At 45.3% G+C, this 24,825-nt stretch overlaps 1 protein-coding gene across 6 annotated transcripts in view; it reads left to right on the top strand.

The window, feature by feature from the left end:
• Positions 1-24,825, top strand: part of susd4 (sushi domain containing 4) — a 92,862-nt gene that overhangs the window by 38,324 nt on the left and 29,713 nt on the right. For all 6 annotated transcript variants that reach the window (XM_059982683.1, XM_059982684.1, XM_059982686.1 and 3 more), the window contains 4 exons: positions 1,402-1,581; positions 2,456-2,644; positions 3,733-3,924; positions 20,350-20,494. In XM_059982683.1, the coding sequence (XP_059838666.1) occupies positions 1,402-1,581; positions 2,456-2,644; positions 3,733-3,924; positions 20,350-20,494 (706 nt within the window). The remainder of the gene's footprint in view (positions 1-1,401; positions 1,582-2,455; positions 2,645-3,732; positions 3,925-20,349; positions 20,495-24,825) is intronic.

The following is a 24,825-nucleotide window of genomic DNA, read 5'->3' as shown; positions in this document are numbered from 1 at the left end:
TGCTGAGCTTGGTTAGCGGTGAGCAATGTTGAGAGTCATGTAAATTTGGTGCTTAACATATTCAAGTGGCTGGGTACATTGGCATTAAACACAATGATAACCCTTTTGGAATCTTTCGTTAAAGCCAGCCCACAGGTCTGATCACTAGAGTGAGTTGCTGTCATCACCAATGGCCTCTGTTTCATCAGAAAGAAAATTTGCCAGAACAGATTTTCCACTCTCGCTGTGTGCATGACTATTTACACACTTGAGGGCTGGATATCTTGTCCATGTGCCCTTTGTTAAGTGGTGATGTTGCGCTGGTTTGGGGAATGTGATAATCTCTGATGATGGATGAGCTTGTGCCAAGTAGCGCACAGTGGAATAATTAAACCAGTGGTCAAACAAGAGTGAAAGGGCAATATTATATATCATATCATTTATTAATTCTTATGATATAGGAGGCCATTCAGTCCATTTAGACTGACATACTATCTGAGTAGTCGCATTAATCCCAATCCACCCCATTTCCTTTTTATCTATTTGCCACATATATCTATCAACTCCCCCAGATTCTCCCACTCATCAACACCCTAAGGCCAATTTGCAGCAGTCGATTAAGCTCCCAGTCTGTTTGTGGAATGTGGGAGGTAACAGGAGAACCTGGGGGAAATATACCCTGTCACAGGGAATGCATGCAAACTCCAAATAGACAGCAAGTGCACACAAAATGTTGGAGGAATCAGCAAGTCAAGCAAGGTCTAATGGAGGGGCAATAAACAGTCGACAATTTTGGCTGAGACCCTTTATCAGGACTGGAAAGGAAGGAACAGAATCCAGAATTGGAAGGCAGGGGAGGGAAAGGACTGCCAGCTGCAATGTGATAGGTGAGACCAGATGAGGGGGAACTTGGGTGGAGGAATGGGGATGAAGAAAGAAGCTTGAGAGGGGAGAAGGGCTGAAGAAGAATTTAATCTAATAGGAGAGGACGGTGAATCATAGAAGAAAGGGAAGGAGGAGGGGAACCAGAGAGAAGTAATGGGCAGGTGAGAAGATACCAGAATGGGGAGTGGAAAATGAAAGAGTGAGAGGAGAAAAATTATGGCAGTAAGCCCACATGGTTACGGGGAGGAAGTGCAAACTTCACAGAGACAGCATGGACATCAGAATTGAACCTGAATTGCAGAATCTCTGAGGCATCTGCATTATATACTGTGCCACTGAGCCTCTCCTTCCCTTATCCTCAAGGCCACTGATCAACCACAGTCCCCAACGTAGTGTCCTCCCCTGGCCATGCCTATGTTGCTAGCTGAGGGAATGATTAGGTCCCAGTTCTTGCTCAGTGAGAGAGCAGGAGGCAGGCTGGGTAAGGCACGTCATATGATAGATGTCTCTCCTTATCTTCTGCCTCTTCACTCCAAGGGACCACGTGCCCCCTGCCGTTTATTGAGGATGCTGATGTGTACAACAGCACCTACCGTCCTGGTGACCGTCTGATCATTAGCTGCCACCAGGGCTTCCAGATTCGCTATCCTGACATGGACATCATGGTAGCAGTGTGCCCGAACGATGGGATGTGGGATAATCTGCCCAGCTGCCAAGGTCTGTATGCCTTCAGGTAATGAGACACAATTTCTGGTTTCTGCATTGATGGCTATCAGTACGTGTCTTACGTGGTCTGTAAGGGCTGGGATTTCATGCTACATCTTTATAAAACACTAGTCAGGCCACAGATGGGGTGATGTAGAAAGGATGTAGTTGCTTTGGAGAGGGTGCAGAGGAGATTTGCCTTTGCAAGTGCACAGTCTTTTTCTCAAGGTTAGGAAATTAAGAACTAGAGGGCCTAGGTTTGGGATAAGTTGGGAAGAGTTTAATAGGAAACCTGAGGGGCAACTTTTTCCCCAGTGGATGATCAGCGCAATGAGCTGGCAGAGGCAGTGATTGAGGTAGGTACATTAACAACACTTGGACAAGTATGTTAATGGGAGCAGTTTAGAGGGATATTGGCTAAATGTAGACAAAATGGACTAGCATTTTTTGTTGGCTTGGCTGAGTTGGGTAGAAAGGTCTGTTTCCATGCTGTGTGACTCTATGATCAGGATGAATTATTTTGTTTATGAGAAGAGACCAGGTTTATTGTTTTTGGAACAGAAGAGGCTGAGGGGGAACCTGACAGAGGTAAACAAAATTATGAAGGAGAGGTAGTAAGAATCTTTTTCCCAAGCTGGAGGTGTCAAAGGCAAGACGAGGTAGAGCTGCAGGTAGCATAGAGTGGATCTTTGGGGAATTGTTTCATGTAGAGGGTGGCTGGGTTTGGAACTTGCTGCCTGAGGGGTTGGTGGAGGCAGAGATTCAATATTCCAGGTGTATATTTGGGAATGGGATTGGGGTCTCTTCCCTTGTCTCTCTCTTCCCAGTCTCTCCCCTGCCATCTCTGTCTCATCCCCTCTCTGTTCCTCTCCCTGAACTTGCACAGGGTGCCTGCGTCCCCGAGTGTTCCCCCACAGTTACATTAATGTCTCGGACTCCCTGACTACCTTCCCAGTGGGCTCCGTCTTGCGGTATCAGTGTTTCCCAGGATACAAACTATCGGGCTCAGAGCTCCTAGAGTGTACCTACAACCTGCTGTGGTCGGCTGGCCCACCCAGCTGCCTGGATGTTGAAGGTAGGGTGCTCCAAGCTTCTGCTCAAGAGGTGGGTCCAGTCTGTAGAGTGATCTGTAGAGTCTTCCTGAGCACTCCAGCACCCAGAGATGGGTGGGACTGTGGGGAAGAAGTTGTTGGGAGGGGAAGGTAATTGGGACCATAGGGGAGGAGTATGTGGATTGGACTGTGGGTGGGATTGTGGGTTATGGGGAGGCGGTGGGTGTGACCATAGGGGAGGTGGTGTGTCTGTGGGGAGGATGGGTACGACAGTGGGAGGAGAAGGTGGGTTAGTCTGTGGGGGAAGGTTTTATGGGTATGATTATGGGGGAGAAGGGCAGTGGGTGAATCTGTGGGGGCAGTGTGTATGACTGTAGGGGGACATGATGGTGGGTGAGTCATTGTCAGATGTGGATGTGACTGTGGTGTGCAGTGGGTGGGTCTGTGGGTGAGGTGGGTATGACTGGGGGTTTGGGGCAGTGGGTGTGACTATGGCGGACAGGGTGGTGCTTGAGTCTTTTGGCACAATAAGTGTCCCTCTGGGAGAGGGGGTAGTGAGAGAATCTGGATCAGGTGGGTGCGACAGTTGGGGAGGGTCAGAGGGTGTGACTGTGGGAGGAGGGCTATGGTTGAACTGAGTGACGGGTGTATGACTATAGGGGAGGAGGTGGGGTGGGTCTGTGGGAAAGGGGAGTTGGGTATGACTGGGGAGGGGGAAGTGTGTGAGTGTTGGGTGTGATTGTGGGAGAGGTAGTGTCTACGAGTGGTGGAGTTGGTAGGGCTGTGTGAGTGTTGGGTGTGATTGTGGGAGGGGTAGGGTCTAAGAGTGGTGGAGTTGGTAGGGCTGTGTGAGTGTTGGGGTGGTGGGGGAGGTAATGGTGCTGTGGAGGAGGTGGGTGAGTGGGGGGGAGATCACCGGGGTACTGTGATTGACTTATACAAGAGGTTTGGGACAATGCATTTAAAATAGAACAAGGGGTATTTAGTGCTGTCCTGCCCCATACCCCCCCCCCCGCAAAACCATAGCCCATCCCATTAATCTGGGCCCGCCCTATCCTGTCTCATCCCAGTTGAGGGGCCAGTCTCACTTGCCCTGTGTGTTTGTCTGCAGCTTGCCCTCTGCCCCCAATCCCAGCCCATGGAGACTACCTGTGCCACCCTTATCCCTGTGACCGGTACATTCATGGCACCGTGCTGGAGTTCTACTGTGACCCTGGATACTCGCTCACCACCGACTACAAGTACGTCACCTGTCAGCACGGAGACTGGTTCCCCGCCAGCCAGGTCTTCTGCCAGACAATCGGTGAGGGTGAGATCCAGGTGGAGGGGCAGTAGAGGTGTTGGGGGTGGAGGTGGTGTTAAGAACTGTCTGCACAGGGGGAACTGAGGGAAGGGGTTGAGTATGAGACGCACTTGCCCTGGGCCAGAGAGGTAGTGTTTTGTGCTTCAGCTCTGGATAATTGGTTTATTATTGTGATGTGTACGGAGATGCACGAAAACTTTGTCCATACAGATCATTTCATCATCCCAGTACATCCAGGTGGTACGGGGAAAACATAGACAGATTGCAGAATAAAGAATTACAAAGTAGAGTGCAGTTAGACTGAAAGGAGCAGAGGTCAAATCAAAGTAGGTTGGGAAATCAGGAGCATATGGGAGGTCTGTTCAAGAACTTGATTAACAGCAGGATAACATTGCCCTTGAGTCTAGTGATACTTGTTCTCAAGCTTCTGTTTCTCCTTTCGAATAGGGGAGAGAGAGAAGTGAGAATAAGTGGGGTGGGTGGTGACCTTGTATCTCCTCAGTTTTAATAACATTTTGTAGAGTTTCACCTGCCCCAATCCTACCTCTCAACTACAATAAGGGACTTGGTGACCACAGATGAGAAGTATTCATTCAAGACCTCGTATCTGTCCTTTGGATCCCCCTTGATCCCTAAGGTGTGCTACTCACTTTCTTTGGTTACCCTCTTGCCCTTAATATACATAAAGTGCTCTGCAATTTTTCTTTATCAGTTACATTTCATGCCTCCTTTACTCTATTCTGTTCTGTTCAGTGTATCTCCCTACTCTTTATAAATCCTGAATAACCTTTCCTGTTTATAGCTCCCTGGATGCTTGCAATTTTCTTTCTTCAGCACTTGTCCTCCCACAACATCCAGGGTGCTTTGGATTGCTATCCCTACCTTTCACTCTTATGGGTACAAGTTGGCCCTAATCTCCTTCCTTCATTTTTGTTGCATGAATGAAGTCACCAGTGGCAGCTATGAAGCAGCTTCCTTATTTGACAAAATAAAACAGGGATCATATGGAGACACTTTTGGTTGAAAGATCTGCCTGTGCCCAGGCCTACGCATATTTTATGTGTTAAACATCAAAGGATAATTCCATATTACAAAGTTTTCTTTGAAACTTTTCACACCCATTTCACACCTCCTGATTCACACCCATGCTGCAGACACTGAAATGAATTTTGTCTACCCTGTAATTCATGGCTTTTAGGAACCTATTGTTCATTTTAAATTAAATCTACAATTTACATTCAGATATGAAGATTGGTGGCTGAGAAGTAATTTGCTAGATGTAAATGAGCTAAACTCAAAAATCACTCTAACAGTCCCCCCTCTTGGCCCTCCAGGACAAAAATTAATTTCTACCAGGAAAGGCCAATTTTAAGAATAGGGCAGCAGAAATGCCCTGCCTTGGAATTCCACCCCCCCCCAATTATTTTATGTGCATCTACATCTACCCTAACATCCCTAATTGTACCTACAAAATGCTAAGCAGATAGATTGTTCCAGAAATTTGAGCAACAGTCTTTAGAAACGGGAACAAGAGAAAATCTGCAGATGCTGGAAATCCAAGCAACACACACAAAATACTGAAGGAACTCAGCAGGCCAGGCAGCATCTATGGAAAAAAAACAGAGTTGACGTTTCAGGCCGAGACCTTTCGGCAGGACTGGAGAGAAAAAGCTGAGGAGTGGTTTGAAAAGTGGTGGGAGGGGAGAGAGAAACACTGGGCAAGGTGAAACTTGGAGGAGAAAGGATGAAGCAAAGAGCTGGGAAAGTGATTGGTGAAAGGGACAGAAGGCCATGGCAGAAGTAAAAAAAATTGGGGGATGGCATTGGCAGGGAAGAGGAGCACGAGAGGGAGGTGATGGATGGGCAAGGAGATAACATGAGAGGGAGAAAGGGGATGGGAAATGGTGAAAGGGGGGGGGCATTACTAGAAGTTTGAGAAATCGATGTTCGTGCCATCGAAACTAAGTGTGGCCTTATCCCGACAGTGGAGGAGGCCATGGATGGACGTTAGAGTGGGAATGGGAAGCGGAATTAAAATGGATGGCCACTGAGAGATCCCTCTTGTTCTGGTGGATGGAGCATACCTCACCACCTTCAACTGGATCCCACCTCCCTCCACTTTCTGCTTTCTGCAGGGATCCCTTGTCCATTCGTCCCTCCCCACTTATCTCCCTCCTGGCACTTATCCTCACAAGCGGAACAAGAGCTACACCTCCTGCCACTCTACCATTCAGAGCCCCAAACAGCCCTTCCAGGTGAGGCGATGCTTCACCTGTGAGTCTGTTGGGGTCATGTGCTGTGTTCGGTGCTCCCAGTGTAGCCTCCTGTATGTTGGTAAGACTGTTTCACCAAGCATCTACACTCCTCCTGCAGGAACAAGCAAGCCATCCATTTTAATTCCACTTCCCATTCTGATGTGTCCATCCATGACCTCCTCCACTGTTGTGATAAGGCCACGATTAGGTTGCAGGAACCACACCTCATATTCCATTTGGGTAGCCTCTTACCTGATGACATGAGCATCAACTTCACAAACTTCCAGTAATGCCCCTCTTCACTGTTTCCCCCTCTCATGTTATCTCCTTGCCTGCCCATTGCCTTTCTCTGGCGCTCTTCCTCTTCCCTTTTATTCTTTCTTCCATGGCCTTTGACTCTTTTACCAATCAGCTTCCTATCTCTTTGCTTCATTCACCTATTGCCTGGTGTTTCTCTCTCCCCACCTGTCCACCTTTCAAGTCTACTCCACAGCTTTTTTTCTCCAGTCCCACCAAAGGGTTTTGACTCGGAACATAGACTGTGCTTTTTTCCATTGATGCTGCCCGGCCTGTTGAGTTCCTCCAGCATTTTGTGTGTGTGTTGCTTTAGAAATGCGGCTTTTCCTCTGCTGACTGATTGCAGCTTAATCACTTTTCTCATCTTCACCTGTTCTTTCTCTGGTACCTAAAGCTCTGTCTTTCCAGGGGCATCAGCAAGCTAAGTGCATCAGGCTCGTAGGCCCCCTCATCGCTGTACAGGAAGGGGTTGGTGTGGTCTCTATTTTGAATGACTATTGCATCCAGTGCTCCCGGTGCGGCCTCCTCTACATCGGTGAGACCCGATGCAGATTGGGGGACCGCTTCATCGAGCACCTCTGCTCCATCCGCCACAACAGACAGGATCTCCCGGTTGCCACTCACTTCAACTCTGCCTCACATTCCCATTCGGATATGTCCATACATGTCCTCCTCTACTGCCGTGATGAGGCCAAACTCAGGTTGGAAGAGCAACACCTCATATACCGTCTGGGTAGTCTCCAGCCCCTTGGTATGAACATGGAATTCTCCAACTTCCGGTAATTCCCTCCCCCTCCCTTACACCAACCCACTTTCACTTTGTCTCCTCTTCCAGCTGCCTATCACCTCTCTCATGATTCTGTCTTCTTCTACTACCCACAGTGCTTTCCCCTTACATTCCTTCTTCACCTCTCCCGCCTATCCCCTCCCTGCTTCCCCTCCCCCACCCCTTGATCTCTCCTCTGATTGGTTTTCCACCCTCCCCCCACGTTCTTTATGGGGTCCCTGGCCCCCCTTCTTCAGACCTGACGAAGGGTCTCGGCCCAAAATGTTGACTGCACATTTCAACGGATGCTGCCCGACCTACTGAGTTCATCCAGCTTTTGTACATGTTGATTTGACCACAGCATCTGCAGTGTACTTTGTGTTTACCATTACCATCACACTTTAGCATGCTGTGCATGGGTCTCTGTCGTGCTCTTGATGCCCTCTGCCTTTGTGTTTGCTGTGGGTGTGTTTCCATCAACTATGGTCAGGTCTGGTGTGGCTGGCTGTGTTCTTCTCTTAGGTTCTCTGTAAATACATGGCTACTGGGTACACTGATCCCCCTGCTCTGTGTGAGCAACGAGAAGGTGAGAATTATGGTTTAACCTGAGTCAAGCATTTCCACTGCCGAGTCTGCACACAGGCACAGGTGTCTCTTGTGGCCCTATCCATCTGGGAGCAAACCCTGCCCGTTCAGGCAGCACCCTCACCATGACCTGGTCACCTGACTGCCTCCTTTCCATCCAGCTTTCTCTGATCAGCAATGTGCTTTGCTTTGCTTTGCTTGGTCCTTCAACATTAAGATGGTTACAAAGGTCTTTCACATACAGTGTCATTCTATCTCTCTAGGCCCCAGGGGTTCACTGCAACTTTTAATTACCCCATAAAGGAGTCACATTGCTCTCAATCTCATCGCTCTCAATCTCATCAGGATTCCTGGTAATATATCAACCCTCATCTTTCCCGTCTCAGCTATAGCTTTGGCTTCAGCATTCTTGACTGTTGGGTTCATTCCTTCTACCATTCCTAAACTCTGAGCGTGGTAGGGTTTGTGGAAGCATTGTTGAATCCCTTGCATATTTCCTTCATCATTTTCCCTGTGAAAAGTGCTCCTGATCCAAGTCCACCTGGAATGGTGTCCCCCACCTTGGGAGGATTTCCTGAGCTAGAATCCGCATAGTGGTGCTAGCAGTGCAGTCCCTTGTTGAGAAAGCTTCTACCCATTGGTGAAGGCTCCATGTTTGCTAGACGTAGCTTTTACCCTACTTTTTGACAGGTGAAATCCATCTGGATGTTTTCCTTGGGTCCCCTCGGCCATGGCTGGTTTGCCAGCTGTAGCTTTATACCCTTATCAGGGTTATGCTGGACACAAATGATACGCGGTGGCAGAATCCCCACGTAACCCTGGCCACCACCGGTCCTGCCGGAGGGTTGTGATCATGCTCTGTCTTCTGTGGTGCATCATCCCATGATATAACGGCAGTAGTATCTGCCTAAAATATGGTGGTGCCACCAAAACTCCTTCCTCTCTGTGTGTCCAGCTCCCATCTGGTCCCTCCTTTGCTCCCTTTCTCCTCCATTTCTCCTTCTCTTCTGCCACCAGCTCTTTATATAATTTTATTCAACTGGCTTCCATTGTTTCTTCTTGCACACTTACAATTTCAATGGCCTCTTGTTCCTCTGCTGACTTCTTCACACTGGTGTCTGCCCACTTATTTCCTTTCTGCTCCTGGCTCTCCCCTTTCTGGTGAGCTTTTACTTTAATTATTGCCACCACTGCCTGCAGGCTCACTGCTTCTAGCAGTTGTTGTGTTAGGTGCCTGTGCTGAATACCCACCCCTGTTTAAGTTAGACATCATCATCGTGTCCATGTCATCAGATAATCGTGCAGGACCCCAAAGACATACTGGCTTTCTGTACACATATTTACTCATCTGTCTTTACTGTAGCACAGTGTTTCTATCGGGGCCACCAGTTCCGCCACCTGAGCTGAGCAATGCCCTTGCAGCTATTTCTTCACCTGTTTCCTTCACTATGACCCATTCAGTCCATGGCTTCCTGTCTATGTACCTCCAAGACACAGCGATACAAATTTCCCCTGCTTCCCCCTCCAGACGTGGTTCCTTCACATCCGTATCATCTTCCTGTTCTATTTCCATTTGGCACTCATTTGCCTCCCCCTCTGTTCAGATGGATGTCGCGGGACTCATTCCAGTATCCATAACCATTGTTACTGATTTGTCTTTGTGGATGAGAACTGCATCCTAAGCTGCCCTTCTGCTGTTAGTGACTGCTCTCAGCCTATCTATTCAGCTCTACAATGGTATGGCATGTGTGTCGTATGAGTTACCCATTATTACAACCGGTTCACTTATTCGCACTGGCCACACAGCACAGTTTAAAGCTGCTACAGAGTGGGGAAGTTCTTGCTGCAATGGGTGTCTGTTTCATTGAATAATATGCCACTGTCCTCATGGTCCTGCACCACTACTGTGTTGTAATACCCTCCTTTAATCAAGGCCTGTATCGGGGCCACTAGTGCTGAGAACCCTGGGATGAAAATATGACGGTAATTAATAGATTCATTACCTTTCTCAATCCCTTTACTTTTACTAGTCAAGACATGAAGCTGATTGCCAAACGTCTGTCATCTGACATACCCTTCCTCCCCGGGGAAACGGTACTAGGTACTGTACGGTTTGCTTTCTTATCAGTGTGTGGACTGATTTTAAACATCTCGTCTCACTGACTGTTACCCCTATATGTCCTGCTTCATTTTCCAAAGCAATTAGTTTATCATCTACATATTGTAAGCTGGTTGACCGGTAGGGCATTAGAATATAGAAATCTACAGCACATTACACGTCCTCCAGCCCACAATGTTGTGCCGACTATGTAACCTACTCTAGAGACTGCTTAGAATTCCCTAGCACATAGCCCTCTATTTTTTTAAGCTCCATGCACCTACCTAAGAGTTTCTTAAAAGCCCCTATTGTATCTGCCTCCACCACCGCTGCTGGCAGTGCATTCCACGCACCCACCACTCTGTGAAAAACTTACCCCTGATATCCCCTCTGCACCTACTTCCAAGCACCTTAAGATTATACCCCCTGGTGTTAGCATTTCAGCCCTGGGAAAAAGCCTCTGGCTATCCACACGATCAATGCCTCTCATCATCTTAAACACCTCTATCAGGTCACCTCTCATCCTCCGTCACTCCAAGGAGAAAAGGCCAAGTTCACTTCACCTATTCTCATAAGGCATGCTCCCCAATCCAGGCAACATCTTTCTAAATCTCCTGTGCACTCTCTCTTTAGTATCCACATCCTTCCTGTAGTGAGGTGGTCAGAACTGAACACAGTACTCCTAGTGGGGTCTGGCCAAGGTCTTATTTATATAGCTGTAACATTACCTCATGACTCTTGAACTTAATCCCATGGTTGATGAATGCTAACACACCATACGCCTTCTTAATCATAGAGTCAACCTACGCAGCAGCTTTGAGTGTCCTACGGACCCCAAGATCTCTGATCCTCCACACTGCCAAGAATCTTAACCTTTAATATTATATTCTGCCTTCAAATTTGACCTACCAAAATGAACAACTTCACACTTATTTGGGTTGAACTCCATCTGCCACTTCTCAGCTCAGTTCTACATCCTATCGATGTCCCGCTGTAACCTCCAACAACCCTCCAGACTATCCACAACACCTCCAACCTTTGTGTCATCAGCAAACTTACGTTAGTAAGTTTGTAAATCCCTCCACTTCCTCATCCAGGTCATTATTAAAAAATCACAAAGAGGAGGGGTCCCAGAACAGATCCCTGTGGAACACCACTGGTCACTGACCTACATGCAGAATACAAACCATCTATAACCACCCTTTGCCTTCTGTGGGCAAGTCAATTCTGGATCCAGAAAGCAAGGTCTCCTTGGGTCCCATGCTTCCTTACTTTCTGAATGAGACCTGCATGGGGAACCTTATCAAATGCCTTACTGAAATCCACATACACTGCGTCCACTGCTCTACCTTCATCAATGTGTTTTGTTACATCCTCAAATAATTCAATCAGGTTCACAAAGCACGACCTGCCCTTGACAAATCCATGCTGACTATACCTTATCAGATTATGTCTCTCCAAATGCTCAAAATCCTGCCTCTCAGAATCTTCTCCAACAACTTGCCCACCACTGAAGTAAGACTCACTGGTCTATGATTTCCTGGGTTATCTCTACTCCCTTTCTTGAATAGAAGAACAACATCCGCAACCCTCCAATCCTCTGGAACCTCTCCCATCCCCATTGATGATGCAAAGATAATCACCAGAGACTCGGCAATCTCCTCCCTCACTTCCCACAGTAGCCTGGGGTATATCTCGTCCAGTCCTGGTGACTTATCTAACTTAATGCTTTTCAAAAGCTGCAGCACTCCTCTTTCCTAATGTTTATATGCTCAAGTGTTTTAGTCTGCTGTAAGTCATCTCCACGATTACCAAGGTCCTTTTCCCTGGTGAATACTGGAGCAAAGTATTCATTAAGTTCCTCCACTACCTCCTCCGACTCCATGCACACGTTTCCACCATCGCACCTATTGGTCCTGTTCTCACACAGTTCATCCTCTTGCTCTTCACATACTTTCTGAATGACTTGGGGTTTTCTTTAATCCTGCTCGCCAAGGCCTTCTCATGGCCCCTTCTGGCTCTCCTGATTTCATTCTTGAGCTCCTTCCTGGCAACCCTGTAATTTTCTAGAACTCTATCTGTACCTCGTTTCTTGAACCTTTCATAAACTTTTCTATTCTTCTTAACTAGATTTTCTACATCCTTTGTACACCATGCTTCTTTTACCCAACCATCCTTTCCCTGCCTCAGTGGAACAAGAGCTCTTCCAAAGTCTGCGCCATGACCTTATCCATAATGGCTGGGCTATTTCAGAATCCCTGGGGATATCTGGTCCGTATATACTGCTGCCCACCCAGAGTGAAGGCTAATTGGCTTTGGAACTCGGGTGTTAAGGGGAGCCCCCAAAATCCATTTGCGGTATCCGGGACTGAGAGAATTTGATGTTCTTGGGATAGGCCATTCAAGATTGTTGCAGGGCTCACCACAATAGGATGCAATCTTAGCATGGTCTTTTTAACGGTGGTATAAAATATTGCTAGCTGATATGATCTATCGAGCTTTTTTACTGGCCATGTAGGCGAGTTAGTGTTGATGTAGTCTCTGAGTATCCCTTGGTGTTTTAGTTTCTTTTCTTTACCCTGAACGGCTGTCAGTGCGGCTACACTGGTAACATTGTGTTCTCTGTTGTTGTACGTGTTTGCTACTCCTGGCTTGTCCATATTACTTCTCCCTTTCCTGAATCTTTAATGGTCCCCGCTTCCCTTAGGATGGCCAGTCCAAGGATAGTACCCTCATTACTTGGACAGACCCAGAAATACTCTGGAAGCTGTACCCCTTCGATTTCGAGTATCTGCGACTCACCTCTTTCTGCTTTCACTACTTTTCCTCTTGCACCCATAATACAAATAGCCTATCCGGTTGTTGGCAAGGGTAGGTCAGTTACCTAATTGATACCTAATACACTTGATCCACTAATACAGCACTTTGCCAGCCCCTTAACAATGCTGTTGTGTATATCGCGGGTTACCAGCGCTGGCAGTGGAGGCTGCCGCCACATCTTTCTCGGACCTAGAAGCTGTCTTCACCAGCTCTATGATCTGATCGGCAGTCAGATTGGTCAGACTGAGTGCTGATGGGGTGAGAGATTGTGTCTGCTGTGACTTTCACCCATTTTTCTTTCCTCTTTCTTGGACGCTGCCTCCAACCCTGTCCCGATGGGCCACAGCTGTAGCACATCAGCTCTTTTACACTCCCATGTCTATTCCAGCAGTTCCTTGCCATGTGCCCAAGCTGCTGGCACACAAAACAAGCCCTCTGTGATGTCTCAGTAGTTGCATCCACCACAGCCACTTAATAATTGCACTTTCTTTTGTCTATCTCACTGGCCCATGAAATTATCACAGAGTAGGTCAACCCCACCGCTATCTCTGAATCTAAAACTTCCTGGTGGACCGAGCTCAGGCCTTCCTTCATCATTTTCAGGAAGCCTGCATCGTCCCTCCTTGGATTATCCAACCCTGAATACTCCTCATACTCTCTATATTTATGATCTGCATAATCCATGGCTGTCTCATCAACTCTTTGAATTACTGCCACTATCATTTCTCAGTTACTCACACCTCCCCAGGTCTACAATTTACATTCAGATTTGAAGATTGATGGCTGAGAAGTCATTTGCTAAATGTAAATATACGAAACCCCCAAATTACTCTAATGTTTATCACTTTTGAATGTCTCCCACTTCCCTGTAAATAGCTGCTCCCAGTTTACTTCCATCTTATACTGACATCAGCCATGCGCAACTCAGTGCCCACCCTCAATTCTCTCTGCCTTTGCAGCTAATAGAGTTATGGTGATTATCTCCAAAGTGTCCTTCCAATGACATTCCAGTCACTTACCTGAGAAAATTCCTGAAGACTCTTCTCTGGAGACATTGCCCCTTCAGCCTTCGGTTTTGCTGACCAAAATTCCAATCTAAGTGAGTCTGATTTCCCTGCATTAATGCTCTAAACCTTTCCTACCTCTGTATGTGCCCTAGTGTCTTTTCAATGTTATTATTATACCTATCTCAACCACTTCCTCAAGTAGCTCATTCCATTTACCCAACATTTTCTGCATGAACAAGTTGCCTCTCTGGTTCCCATTAAATCCTTCTCTGCTCACCTTGATTCTATGTCCTCTAGTTTTTGATTACATTTCCCTAGGAAAAAGACTCTATGTATTCATCCTATTTATGCCTTCACAATTTTATACTCCTCTATAAGGTCACCCCTCAGTCTCATACACTCCAATGAATGAAGTCCTAGCCTACCCAAGCTCTCCCTATAACTTCAGCCCTCAAGTCCTGACAACATTCCCATAAATCTTCTTGTACTCTATCCAACATATGGATGCATTTCCTTTAACAGGATGAACAAAACTGAATGCATTATTCGAAGTGCAATCTCTCCAATGTTTTGTACAATTGCAACATAATCTTACAACTCCTGTGCTTAAAGCCCTGACTAATAAAATCCAATGTGCCAAACACTGCCTATCCGTGACTCCCCACTTTTAGGAAACCATGTACTTATACTCTTAAATCCTTCTGTTCTGCAGCTGTTCTAACATTCATTATATAAGTGGTACCCTGGTTTGTCTCCCCAAAGTGCAACATTTTGCACTTACCTCAATTGACATCATTTGCCATTCCTTGGCCCACTTACCCAGAACCCATTGGTAATTTTGATAATTTTTGTTGTCTGAGATACCACCTATCTTAGTGCCTTGTAGGTCCATCCATGTACTGGCTTAACAAACACTCGTGTTGGGCCTTAAAAATTCCACTTCCACTAAGGTAATCTCAGTTAAAGTTGGAGTAGTTGAAGTTCCCTAATAATGGAACCCTAATGGTATTCTATTAGGGTTCCATTATTAGGGAACTTCAGTTTATCTAGTCCATGTGCAACTATTAATCAAACTAGTCCCATTGACTGCACTCAGACCATCGCCCTCCATACCCCTCCCATTCATGTGCCTGTCCAAATTTTTCTGAAATATTGAAATCAACCCTGCATCCACACTCTCATTACCCTCTGAGTCAAGAAGTTCCTCTTTATGATCCCTTAAACCTTTAACCTTTCATGCTTAACCCATGACCTTTGGTAGTCCCACCCATCCTCAGTGGAAAAAGACTGCATTTACTCTATACCCCTCACAATTTTGTATATCTCTATCAAATCCCTTCTCAATCATCTATGTTCTATGGAATAAGGTCCTATCCTATTCAACCTTTCCACATAACTCAGGTTCTCAAGAGTCGGCAACATGCTTGCAAATTTTCTCGCACTCTTTCATTCTTACTTACATCTTTCTTGCAGGTAGGTAATCAAAATTGGACACAAACTCCAAATTAGGCCTCAGCAACGTCTTATATAATTTCACAATAACATCCCAACTCATGTATTCAAAACATTGATTTATGAAGGCCAAAATGCCAAAAACTTTATTTGCAACCCTACCTACCGGTCATGCAACTTTTGAGGAATTATGGATCTGTATTCCCAGATCTTTCTGTTCTGGAGGCCTCCTCAGTGCCCTACTGCTCACCTACTCTGATTGATCTTCACAAAATGCAACATCTCACACTTGTCTGCGTTAAATTCCATCTGTATCTTTCAGCTCATTTTCCCAGCTGGTCCAGATCCCATTGCAAGTTTTGATACTCTTCATTGCTATCCACTATACCCCCAATCTTGGTGTCATCTAGAAATTTGCATGATCCACTTTACTACATTATTATCCAAATTATTGATTTAGATGACAAGCAATAACAGCACCAATCCTTGCGGCACACCACTAGTCACAGGTCTCCAGTCAGGGAGTCAACCATCTACTACCAGTTTGGCTTCTCCTGCAAAGGCAATGTCTAATCCAGTTTACTATCTCATCTTGAATGCTCAGCAACTGAGCCTTCTTGACTAACGTCCAATGGAGGATCTTGTCAAAGGCCTTGCTAAATTTCATGTAAACAACATTCACTGACTTGCTTCATCAATTTTCCTGCTAACTTCCTTGTAAAAGATTGGTTAGATATGACTTACCACACACAAAACCATGTTGACTAACGCTAATCAGTTCCTGTCTATACAAATATATCCGGTCTATTAGAATACCTTGCAAAAACTTTCCCACTACTGCTGTCCTGTTCACTGACATGTAATTTCCTGGCTTCTTCTTAGAGCTGTTCTCAAATGACGAACAGCATTATTTCTCCTCCAATCTTTCAGCATCTTACACTTGGCTAAATATCTCTGCTAGGGCACTGCATTTTCTGCACTAGCCTCACAGAGCATCCAAGAACACATCGTGTCAGGCGCTGGGGATTTATCTAATCTAATTTGCCTCGAGAGTAAACATCTGCTCCTCTGCAATCTGTTTAGGATCCATGACTTTGCTGCTGAATTGCCTCATATCTATAGACTTTGGCATTTGAGTAAATACAGATGCAAAAAAAAATCCACTGAAGATCTCCATCTCTTTTGGCTGCACACATAGGTTAACACTCTGACCTGTCAGAGGACCAATTTTTGTTGCTTGTTATCCTTTTGCTCTTAATATATCTGTAAAAGCCCTTAGGATTTTCCCTCACCTTGTCTGCTAGGGCAACTTCATGCCTTCTTCTAGCCCTCTTGATTTCCTTCTTAAATGTCCTCTTGTATTTCTTATACTCAAGTATCTCATCTGTTTCTGCCTGCCTATACCTGTTACACATCTCCTTCCTTTTCTTAACCATGCCGCAATATCTCTCAAAACACAAGGTTCCCTAAACTTGTTATCCTTGACTTTTATTCTGACAGGAACATATAAACTCTGTGCTCTCAAAATTTCACTTTTGAAGGGCTCCCAAGTACACCTTTACCAGAAAACAACCTGTCCCAAACCATACATTGCAGATCCTTTCTGATAGCATCAAAATTAACCTTTCTCCAATTTAGAATCTCAATTCGTGGATGACCTATCCTTTGCCAAATACGTTGAAACTAATGACATTATGATCACTAGATGCAAAGTGCTCCCCTACTCAAACTTCAGTCACCTGTTCTATCTCATTCCCTAAGAGTAGAACTAGTATCATACACTATCTAGTTGGGACTTCTATGTACTAATTAAGGGAACTTCCCTGAACACATTTGACAATCTTTTTCACGTCCAGCCCTTTTACATTATGGTAGCCCAAGTCAATATGTGTAAAGTTAAAATCATCTACTATCACAATCTTAAGTTTCTTGCAACAGTCTGCAATCCCTCTACAAATTTGCTTCTCTAAATCCCGTGGATAGTTGGATGGTCTATTATATAATCCCATAAACATGGTCATACCTTTCTTATTCCTCAGTTCTACCCATAAAGCTGCACTAGACAAGTTCTTCAGTCTGTCCTGACTGAATACTGCCATGACATTTTCCCTGAATGGTAATGCCAGCCCTTGCCAAAAGAAAAGCTTACAAAAGGTTCAAAGATCAAGGTAATGTTGGAGATCTAGAAGATTATAAGGCTAACAGGAAGGAGCTTGAAAAGGAAATTAGGAGAGCCAGAAGGGGCCATGAGAAGGCCTTGGCGGCAGGATTAAGGAAAACCCCAAGGCATTCTACAAATACGTGAAGAGCAAGAGGTTAAGACGTGAAAGAATAGGACCTATCAGTGTGACATTGGGAAAGTGTGTATGGAACTGGAGGAAATAGCAGAGGTACTTAATGAATATTTTACTTCAGTATTCACTATGGAAAGGGATCTTGGTGATTGTAGTGATGACTTGCAACGGACTGAAAAGCTTGAGCGTGTAGATATTAAGAAAGAGGATGTGCTGGAGCTTTTGGAAACCATATCGTTGGATAAGTCGCTGGGACCGGATGAGATGTACCCCAGGCTACTGTGGGAGGTGAGGGAGGAGATTGCTGAGCCTCTGGCGATGATCTTTGAGGCATCAATGGGGATGGGAGAGGTTCTGGAGGATTGGAGAGTTGCGGATGCTGTTCTTTTATTCAAGAAAGGGTATAGAGATAGCCCAGGAAATTATAGACCAGTGAGTCTTACTTCAGTGGTTGGTAAGTTGATGGAGAAGATCCTGAGAGGTAGGATTTATGAATATTTGGAGAGGTATAATATGATTTGGAATTGTCAGCATGGCTTTGTCAAGGGCAGGTCATGCCTTATGAGCCTGATTGAACTTTTTGAGGATGTGACTAAACACATTGATGAAGGAAGAGCAGTAGATGTAGTGTATATGGATTTCAGCAAGGCATTTGATAAGGTACCCCATGCAAAGCTTATTGAGAAAGTAAGGAGGCATGGGATCCAAGGAGACATTGCTTTGTGGATCCAGAACTGGCTTGCCCACAGAAGACAAAGAGTGGTTGTAGGTGGGTCATATTCTGCATGGAGGTCGGTCACCAGTGTAGTGCCTCAGAGATCTGTTCTGGGTCTTACTCTTCATGATTTTTATAAATGACCTGGATGAGGAAGTGAAGGGATGGGTTAGTAAGTTTGCTGATGACACAAATGTTTGCGGTGTTGTGGATATTGTGGAGGGCTGTCAGAGGTTACAGCAGGACATTGATAGGTTGCAAAACTGGGCTGAGAAGTGGCAGATGGAGTTCAACCCAGAAAAGTGTGACATGGTTCTCTTTGGTAGGTCAAATGTGATGGCAGAATGTAGTATTAATGGTAAGACTCTTGGCAGTGTGGAGGATCAGAGGGATCTTGGGGTCCAAGTCCATAGGACAGTCAAAGCAGCTGCACAGGTTGACTTTGCGGTTAAGAAGGCATACGGTGTATTGGCCTTCATCAGTCGTGGCATTGTATTTAGGAATTGAGAGGTAATGTTGCAGCTATATAGGACACTGGTCAAAGCCCACTTGGAGTACTGTGCTTAGTTCTGGTCGCCTCACTACAGGAAGGATGTGGAAGCCATAGAAAGGGTGCAGAGGAGATTTACAAGGACGTTGCCTGGATTGGGAAACATGCCTGATGAAACCAGGTTGAGTGAACTCGGCCTTTTCTCCTTGGAGCGACGGAGGTTGAGAGGTGACCTGATAGAGGTGTATAAGATGATGAGAAGCACTGATCGTGTGGATAGTCAGAGGCTTTTTCCAAGGGCTGAAGTGGTTGCCACAAGAGGACACATGTTTAAGGTGCTGGGAAGTAGATACAGAGGAGATGTCAGGGGTAAGTTTTTAACGCAGAGAATGGTGAGTGTGTGGAATGGGCTGCCGGCAACGGTGGTGGAGGCGGATACGATAGGGTCTTTTAAGAGACTTTTGGATAGGTACATGGAGCTTAGAAAAATAAGGGGCTGTAGGTAAGCCTAGTAATTTTTAAAGTAGCGACATGTTCGACACAACTTTGTGGGCTGAAGGGCCTGTATTGCGCTGTAGGTTTGCTATGTTTCTTCTATTCACTTCCATCTACTCTATCACATCTAAAACTATGGAACCCTGGAACACTGAGCTGCCAGTCCTGCCCCTCCTGCAACCAAATTTCACTAATGGCTACAATATCATAATTCCACATGTTGATCCATGCCCAAAGCTCACCTGCCTCTTATATTACTGTTACATCTCTCTGCTGTTTGCCCCTCATGAGGGTCTCCAAAACAGGAAAGTTGTCTGTTAGAGGCAAGATGATCAAGAGTGGCCTAAGGAAGCACAACTGGAATTCTGTCCTACAAAATTCTGAAGATTGCAGGACCTGGTGGAGCTTCCAACATGTTGACTGTCAGTGGTTTTGGAGCAACAAGCTGAGAATCGGGGAGTAGAGAAGGTAGTGAGGAAAGAGGGAGGGAGAATGGAATAAGGGCTGTAGACTGATGGATGCTTTGGAGTGAGAGGGAGGAGTGATGGAGGTTGGAGAGTGAGGGGTGGAGTTTGTGAACTGCAGTGAGGGAGAATAGTGGACAGACTGATCATCATGAATCAATGTAGTTGTGTGCAACAGATACCCTGTCTCACATATCTGATTGAGTTTCCAAGGAGGTGGTGAAGAAAATTGATAAAGCCGAGTGATAAACATGGTGTAATTTGGACTTTAGGAAGGCATCTGACATGAGCCAAATTCAGAAAAATGGGATTAGTTTTGTGGGCATTTTGGTTGGTGTGGACAAGTTGGGCCATGGAGGGAGATGGTAGGATTGGGGAGTGAGTGGAGGGTTGATGGGTGTTGGAGAGTGAGGGATAGAGTGACAAGGGTTAGGGAGTGGCCGATGTTGGGGTGTGAGGGAAAAGTGATGAGTTGGATCCCGTATCAGAGGGTACCAGGGCTTCCTTTGACTGAACCTTCCTATCGGTGAGGTGTGCAGTTCACCCTGCGATGTTGGTTGACAGTGACATTGTAGGGGCTGTGGCCTTGGTCTCTTAGTGGCTTGCTGCAACTCTTTATGGTGCAACTACTCCCCCCCCCCCACACCCCACCAGTTACTGCTCACTCTCTCTCTCACGTTGGAACAGGTCAGTCCTGGGCAGACAGAGAGGACACCATTCTGTCCACTTGGAAAGTTGTGGCCTTCACCGCCATCAGTGTCCTCCTGGCCCTGCTTCTTCTCGTCTTCATCAAGGCCTTCCAGATCCGGCTGAAGTCTCCCTGCCAGTCCAAGTAAGAAGGGGGAGTTGGGTGGTTGTGGGGTTGGTGCGGGGTATTTATGATTGTTGGGGGCATATGTGTAGAGTTAGCTACAGGTTGGACAGTGAGTGCCATCACATATTCTAAGGTCAGTCCAGGCATGCACACAGTATGAGGTAAAACTGAAGCAGATATCAAAGTGAAATATCTCATATTGTTAAGAAATTAACACAGTTCTATTTCAATTTGGCCAGCTCCAATTATCAAATAAAAATCAGCAACGAGTCATATACACAAAGAGCCATACGGAATAGAGTCAGGTCCTTCAGCCCATGTGGTCCATACCAACCAAGGCTCCGATCTAAGCTAGTCCATTTAGCTTGCACTTGGCCAATATTCCTCTAAACATTTCCTATCCATACATCTATCCAGGTGTCTTTGAAATGTTGTTAATGCACTTTCCTTAACCAATTTCTATGGTAGCTCATTCCATATATTGACCACCACCTGTAAAGAAAAAGTTGCCCGTGAAGTTCCGCTTTAATCTCTCCCCTATTACCATACATCTGTGCCCTCTGATTCTTGATTCCCCCACCCTGAGAAAAGTCTAAGTCCCTGTCTATGCCATTCTTGATTTTATACACCACTACAAGATCACCCCTGGGCCTAGCATGCTTTAAATAATATAGTCCTAGCCTGTGCAACCTCTTATAACTCTGTCCCTATGTCCATGCTCCATCTCTGTAAATCCTTCTGCTCTCCTTCCAGTTTAACTATAGCAGAGTGACCAGAACAACACAATGCTCCAAGTGCAGAGTCTGGCCAGCTGAAATGTAACTTCCCTACTCCTGTACGTAGTACCCTGACTGATGAAGGCCAGGGTGCCAAATGCCCTCTTCACCCTGTCTCCCTGTGACTTCACTTTCAATGAGCTGTTCTCCTCGGCTCACTGTTCTACATCACTCCCTAGAACTCTGCCGTTCATTGGGAAAGTCTTGCCCAAAATGTAATACTTCACGCTTATCCAAACTAAAGTCCATTTGCCATTCTTCTGCCCACACACCTACCTGATCAGGATCCTCCTGTAATTTTTGATAACCATCTTTAGAGTCAAGGTAATAGAAAAATACAGCACAGAACTAGACCCTTCAGCCCAAGTAGTCCATGCCACCCATTTAAACTGACTTTCCCTTGACCTGCATCCTGACTGTAGCCCTCCATACCCCTCCCATCCATGTATTGAGCTCACATACACCACTTGTGTTGGCACTTATTCCATTCTCTCAGAGCCCTCTGAGTGAAAAATGTTATTACCTATTTTAATGTCACCTGCAAATCATTGATATAAGTGCTAACAACAGGTCCAGCACTGACCCCTGTGGCACCCCATCAGTCACAAGCCTACAATCCAAGAAACAATCACCCCCTGTTTCCTACCATGGAAGGTTGGTGAGGAGATAGGCTTTAATTGCCTCTTTTTTTAAATTTCAAAAATAAACTTTATTCTAAATTTTAAAAAATCCACAGAGGGAAAAACAGTGCAAAACGATTACATTCATGCTCAGTATATTTGGTAGTGTTAACTTATTTTTAAAAACTGTGGCACGATTACCACTCATGTGGCCCCTGGAGCAATACACCATTTCAATGTTTCAGGGGCTACCCACACAAATCACCCTTTAATGTCCTGTAGTGGAAGGACCCTAGATTGGAGTCGGAGAGCCTTTGTATTGGCTGCACTGAGATTTAGTGTATTCCTCAGCACATACTCCTGCAGCTTAGAATGTGCCATTTGGCAGTACTCCCTCTTGCACATTTCTCTGTGACCATAAGATATAGGAGCAGAATTAGGCCATTGGCCCTTTGAGTCTGCTCTGCCATTTCATCGTGGCTGATCAAATTTTCGCTCAGCCCCAATCACCTGCCTTCTCCCCATATTCTTTCATGCCCTGACCAATCAAGAATCTATCAAACTCTGCCTTAAAGAATCAGTCCCAAAACTGTCCCCCACTAGTCTCCAGCAGCCAGCCAGCTAGTCTCCTGCCTGTCGGCCCCTGCTTTATCCATCTTAGAATCTTTCCTTCAATGTTGTGGGCTTGTAGCTTGTTAAGCAGACTCATGTGTAGCACCTTGTCAAAGGCCTTCAGAAAATCCAAGTACACAACATCAATGGAATCTCCTTTGTCTATTTCTTCAAAGAATTCCAACAGATTTGTCAGGCAAGATTTTTCCTTGAGGAAACCATGCTGACTACGGCCTATTTTATCACACGCCTCCAAGTACCCTGAGACCTCATCCTTAAAAATTGACTCCAACATCTCCCCAACCACTGAAGTCAGACTATCTAGCTTATAGATTCCTTTCTTCTGCCTCTCTCCTTTCTCAAAGAGTGGAGTGACATTTGCAATTTTCCAGTCTTCCAGAATCATTTCAGAAACTAATGATTCTTGAAAGATCATTAGTAATGCCTCCTTCAGTCACCTCCTTCAGAACTGGGGATGGTGTATACCATCCGGTCCAGGTGACTTATCTACCTTTAGACCTTCCAATTTTACAAATACCTTTTCTCCAGTTATGGTAACTTCACGCACTTCATGGATCCTGACACATGGAACTTACACTATACTGCTTGTGTCTTCCACAGTGAAGACTGATGCAAAATATTTATTCAGTTCATTTTGTTGTCCCCCATTAATACCTCTCCAGCATCATTTTCCACAGTCTGAGTTCCACACTCACCTCTGTTTTACACTTTATGTATCTGAAGAATCATTTGGTATCCTCTTTAATATTAGTGGCTTGCTCACTTTCATATTCCATCTTTACCTTCTTAATGTCTTTTTAGTTGCCTTTTACTGGTTTTTAAAAGCTTCCAAATCCTCTAATTTTCCACTTACTTTTGCTCTATTATAAGCCCCCTCATTGTCTTTCATGTTGGCTTTGACTTTTGTTAGCCACGGTTGTGTCATCTTTCCATTAGAATACTTCTTCCTCTTTGGGGTGTATATATCCTGTGCCTTTCATAGAAACATAGAAAACCCTCAGCATAATACAGGCCCTTCGGCCCACAAGGTTGTGCCAAACATGTCCCTACCTTAGAAATTACTAGGTTTACCTATTTTTCTGAGCTCCATGTACCTATCCAAAAGTCTCTTAAAAGACCCTATTATATCTGCCTCCACCACTGTTGCTGGCAGCCCATTCCACACACTCACCACTCCCTGAGTAAAAAGCTTACCCCTGACATCTACTTTGTACCTCCTCCCCAGCACCTTAAATCTGTGCCCTCTTGTGGCAACCAGTTCAGCCCTGGGAAAAAGCCTCTGACTCACCACACGATCAATGCCTCTCATCACCTTGTACACCTCTATCAGGTCACCTCTCATCTTCCGTCACTCCTAGGAGAAAAGGCCGAGTTCACTCAACATATTCTCATAAGGCATGCTCCCCAATCCAGGCACATCCTTGTAAATCTCCTCTGCACCCTTTCTATGGCTTCCTCATCCTTCCTGTAGTGAGGTGACCAGAACTGAGCACAGTACTCCAAGTGGGGTCTGACATTACCTCTCAGCTCATAAATTCAATTCCACGATTGATGAAGGCCAATACACTGTACGCCTTTTTCTTTAAAACTTCATTTTTATTGTTTTGCCGATAAAAGCAAACAGACAGAGAGGGTCATCATAGGTGAAGTGAAATCCGTATCTTATAATAGAAAAAATGAATAGTGAAATAGATTACTTAGTTGTATCAAAGTTAATCAAACTCTTATGTTCATAATTGTTCTTCACAGTCTCAGGGGACCTTAAGATCCATGATTTTAAAGTCCATTCTGCAGGTTCCCTCATAGGAAGAAATAGAACAAAGTTCTTCAAGCCAAATACATCTACAGTGAAGAAGTCATTTCAGGTTCAAATAAAATGTCCAATTTTCCCAGTATCTTTCAAATTTTTTGGTGGCCAGTCTCAGAGAGAAGGTCAATTGCTCCATAACATAAATTTCTTGAACTATTTCTATCCACTCCAGGACTGTAGGAGACTCTTTGCTTACCCATTTCCTGGTAATTGTTTTCTTACTGGCTGCTAGTAGTATTTGTAACAAATATCTTTCATGCTTTTTGAGCCCATTTGGTATATTACCCAAGTAAATAACGTTAAAGTCAAAATTAATCTCTGGACTGATTATTGACTTTCTATCTGTTACCACATCTAACCAATAAGACAAGGTCTTTGGACACTCCCAGAAAATATGAAAATGATCAGCCAACATATTATCACACATTCTCCAATATTGACGAGCGCCGGTGAAGGGGTGGAGCTTTGAGGCTTTGGCTCCAGAGGTTTTGGCAGTTGGATTGTGCAATC

Source organism: Hypanus sabinus, chromosome 10 (genome assembly GCF_030144855.1).
Source record: "Hypanus sabinus isolate sHypSab1 chromosome 10, sHypSab1.hap1, whole genome shotgun sequence".
Lineage (NCBI taxonomy): Eukaryota > Metazoa > Chordata > Chondrichthyes > Myliobatiformes > Dasyatidae > Hypanus > Hypanus sabinus.
This window is presented reverse-complemented; position numbering and strand designations above follow the sequence as displayed.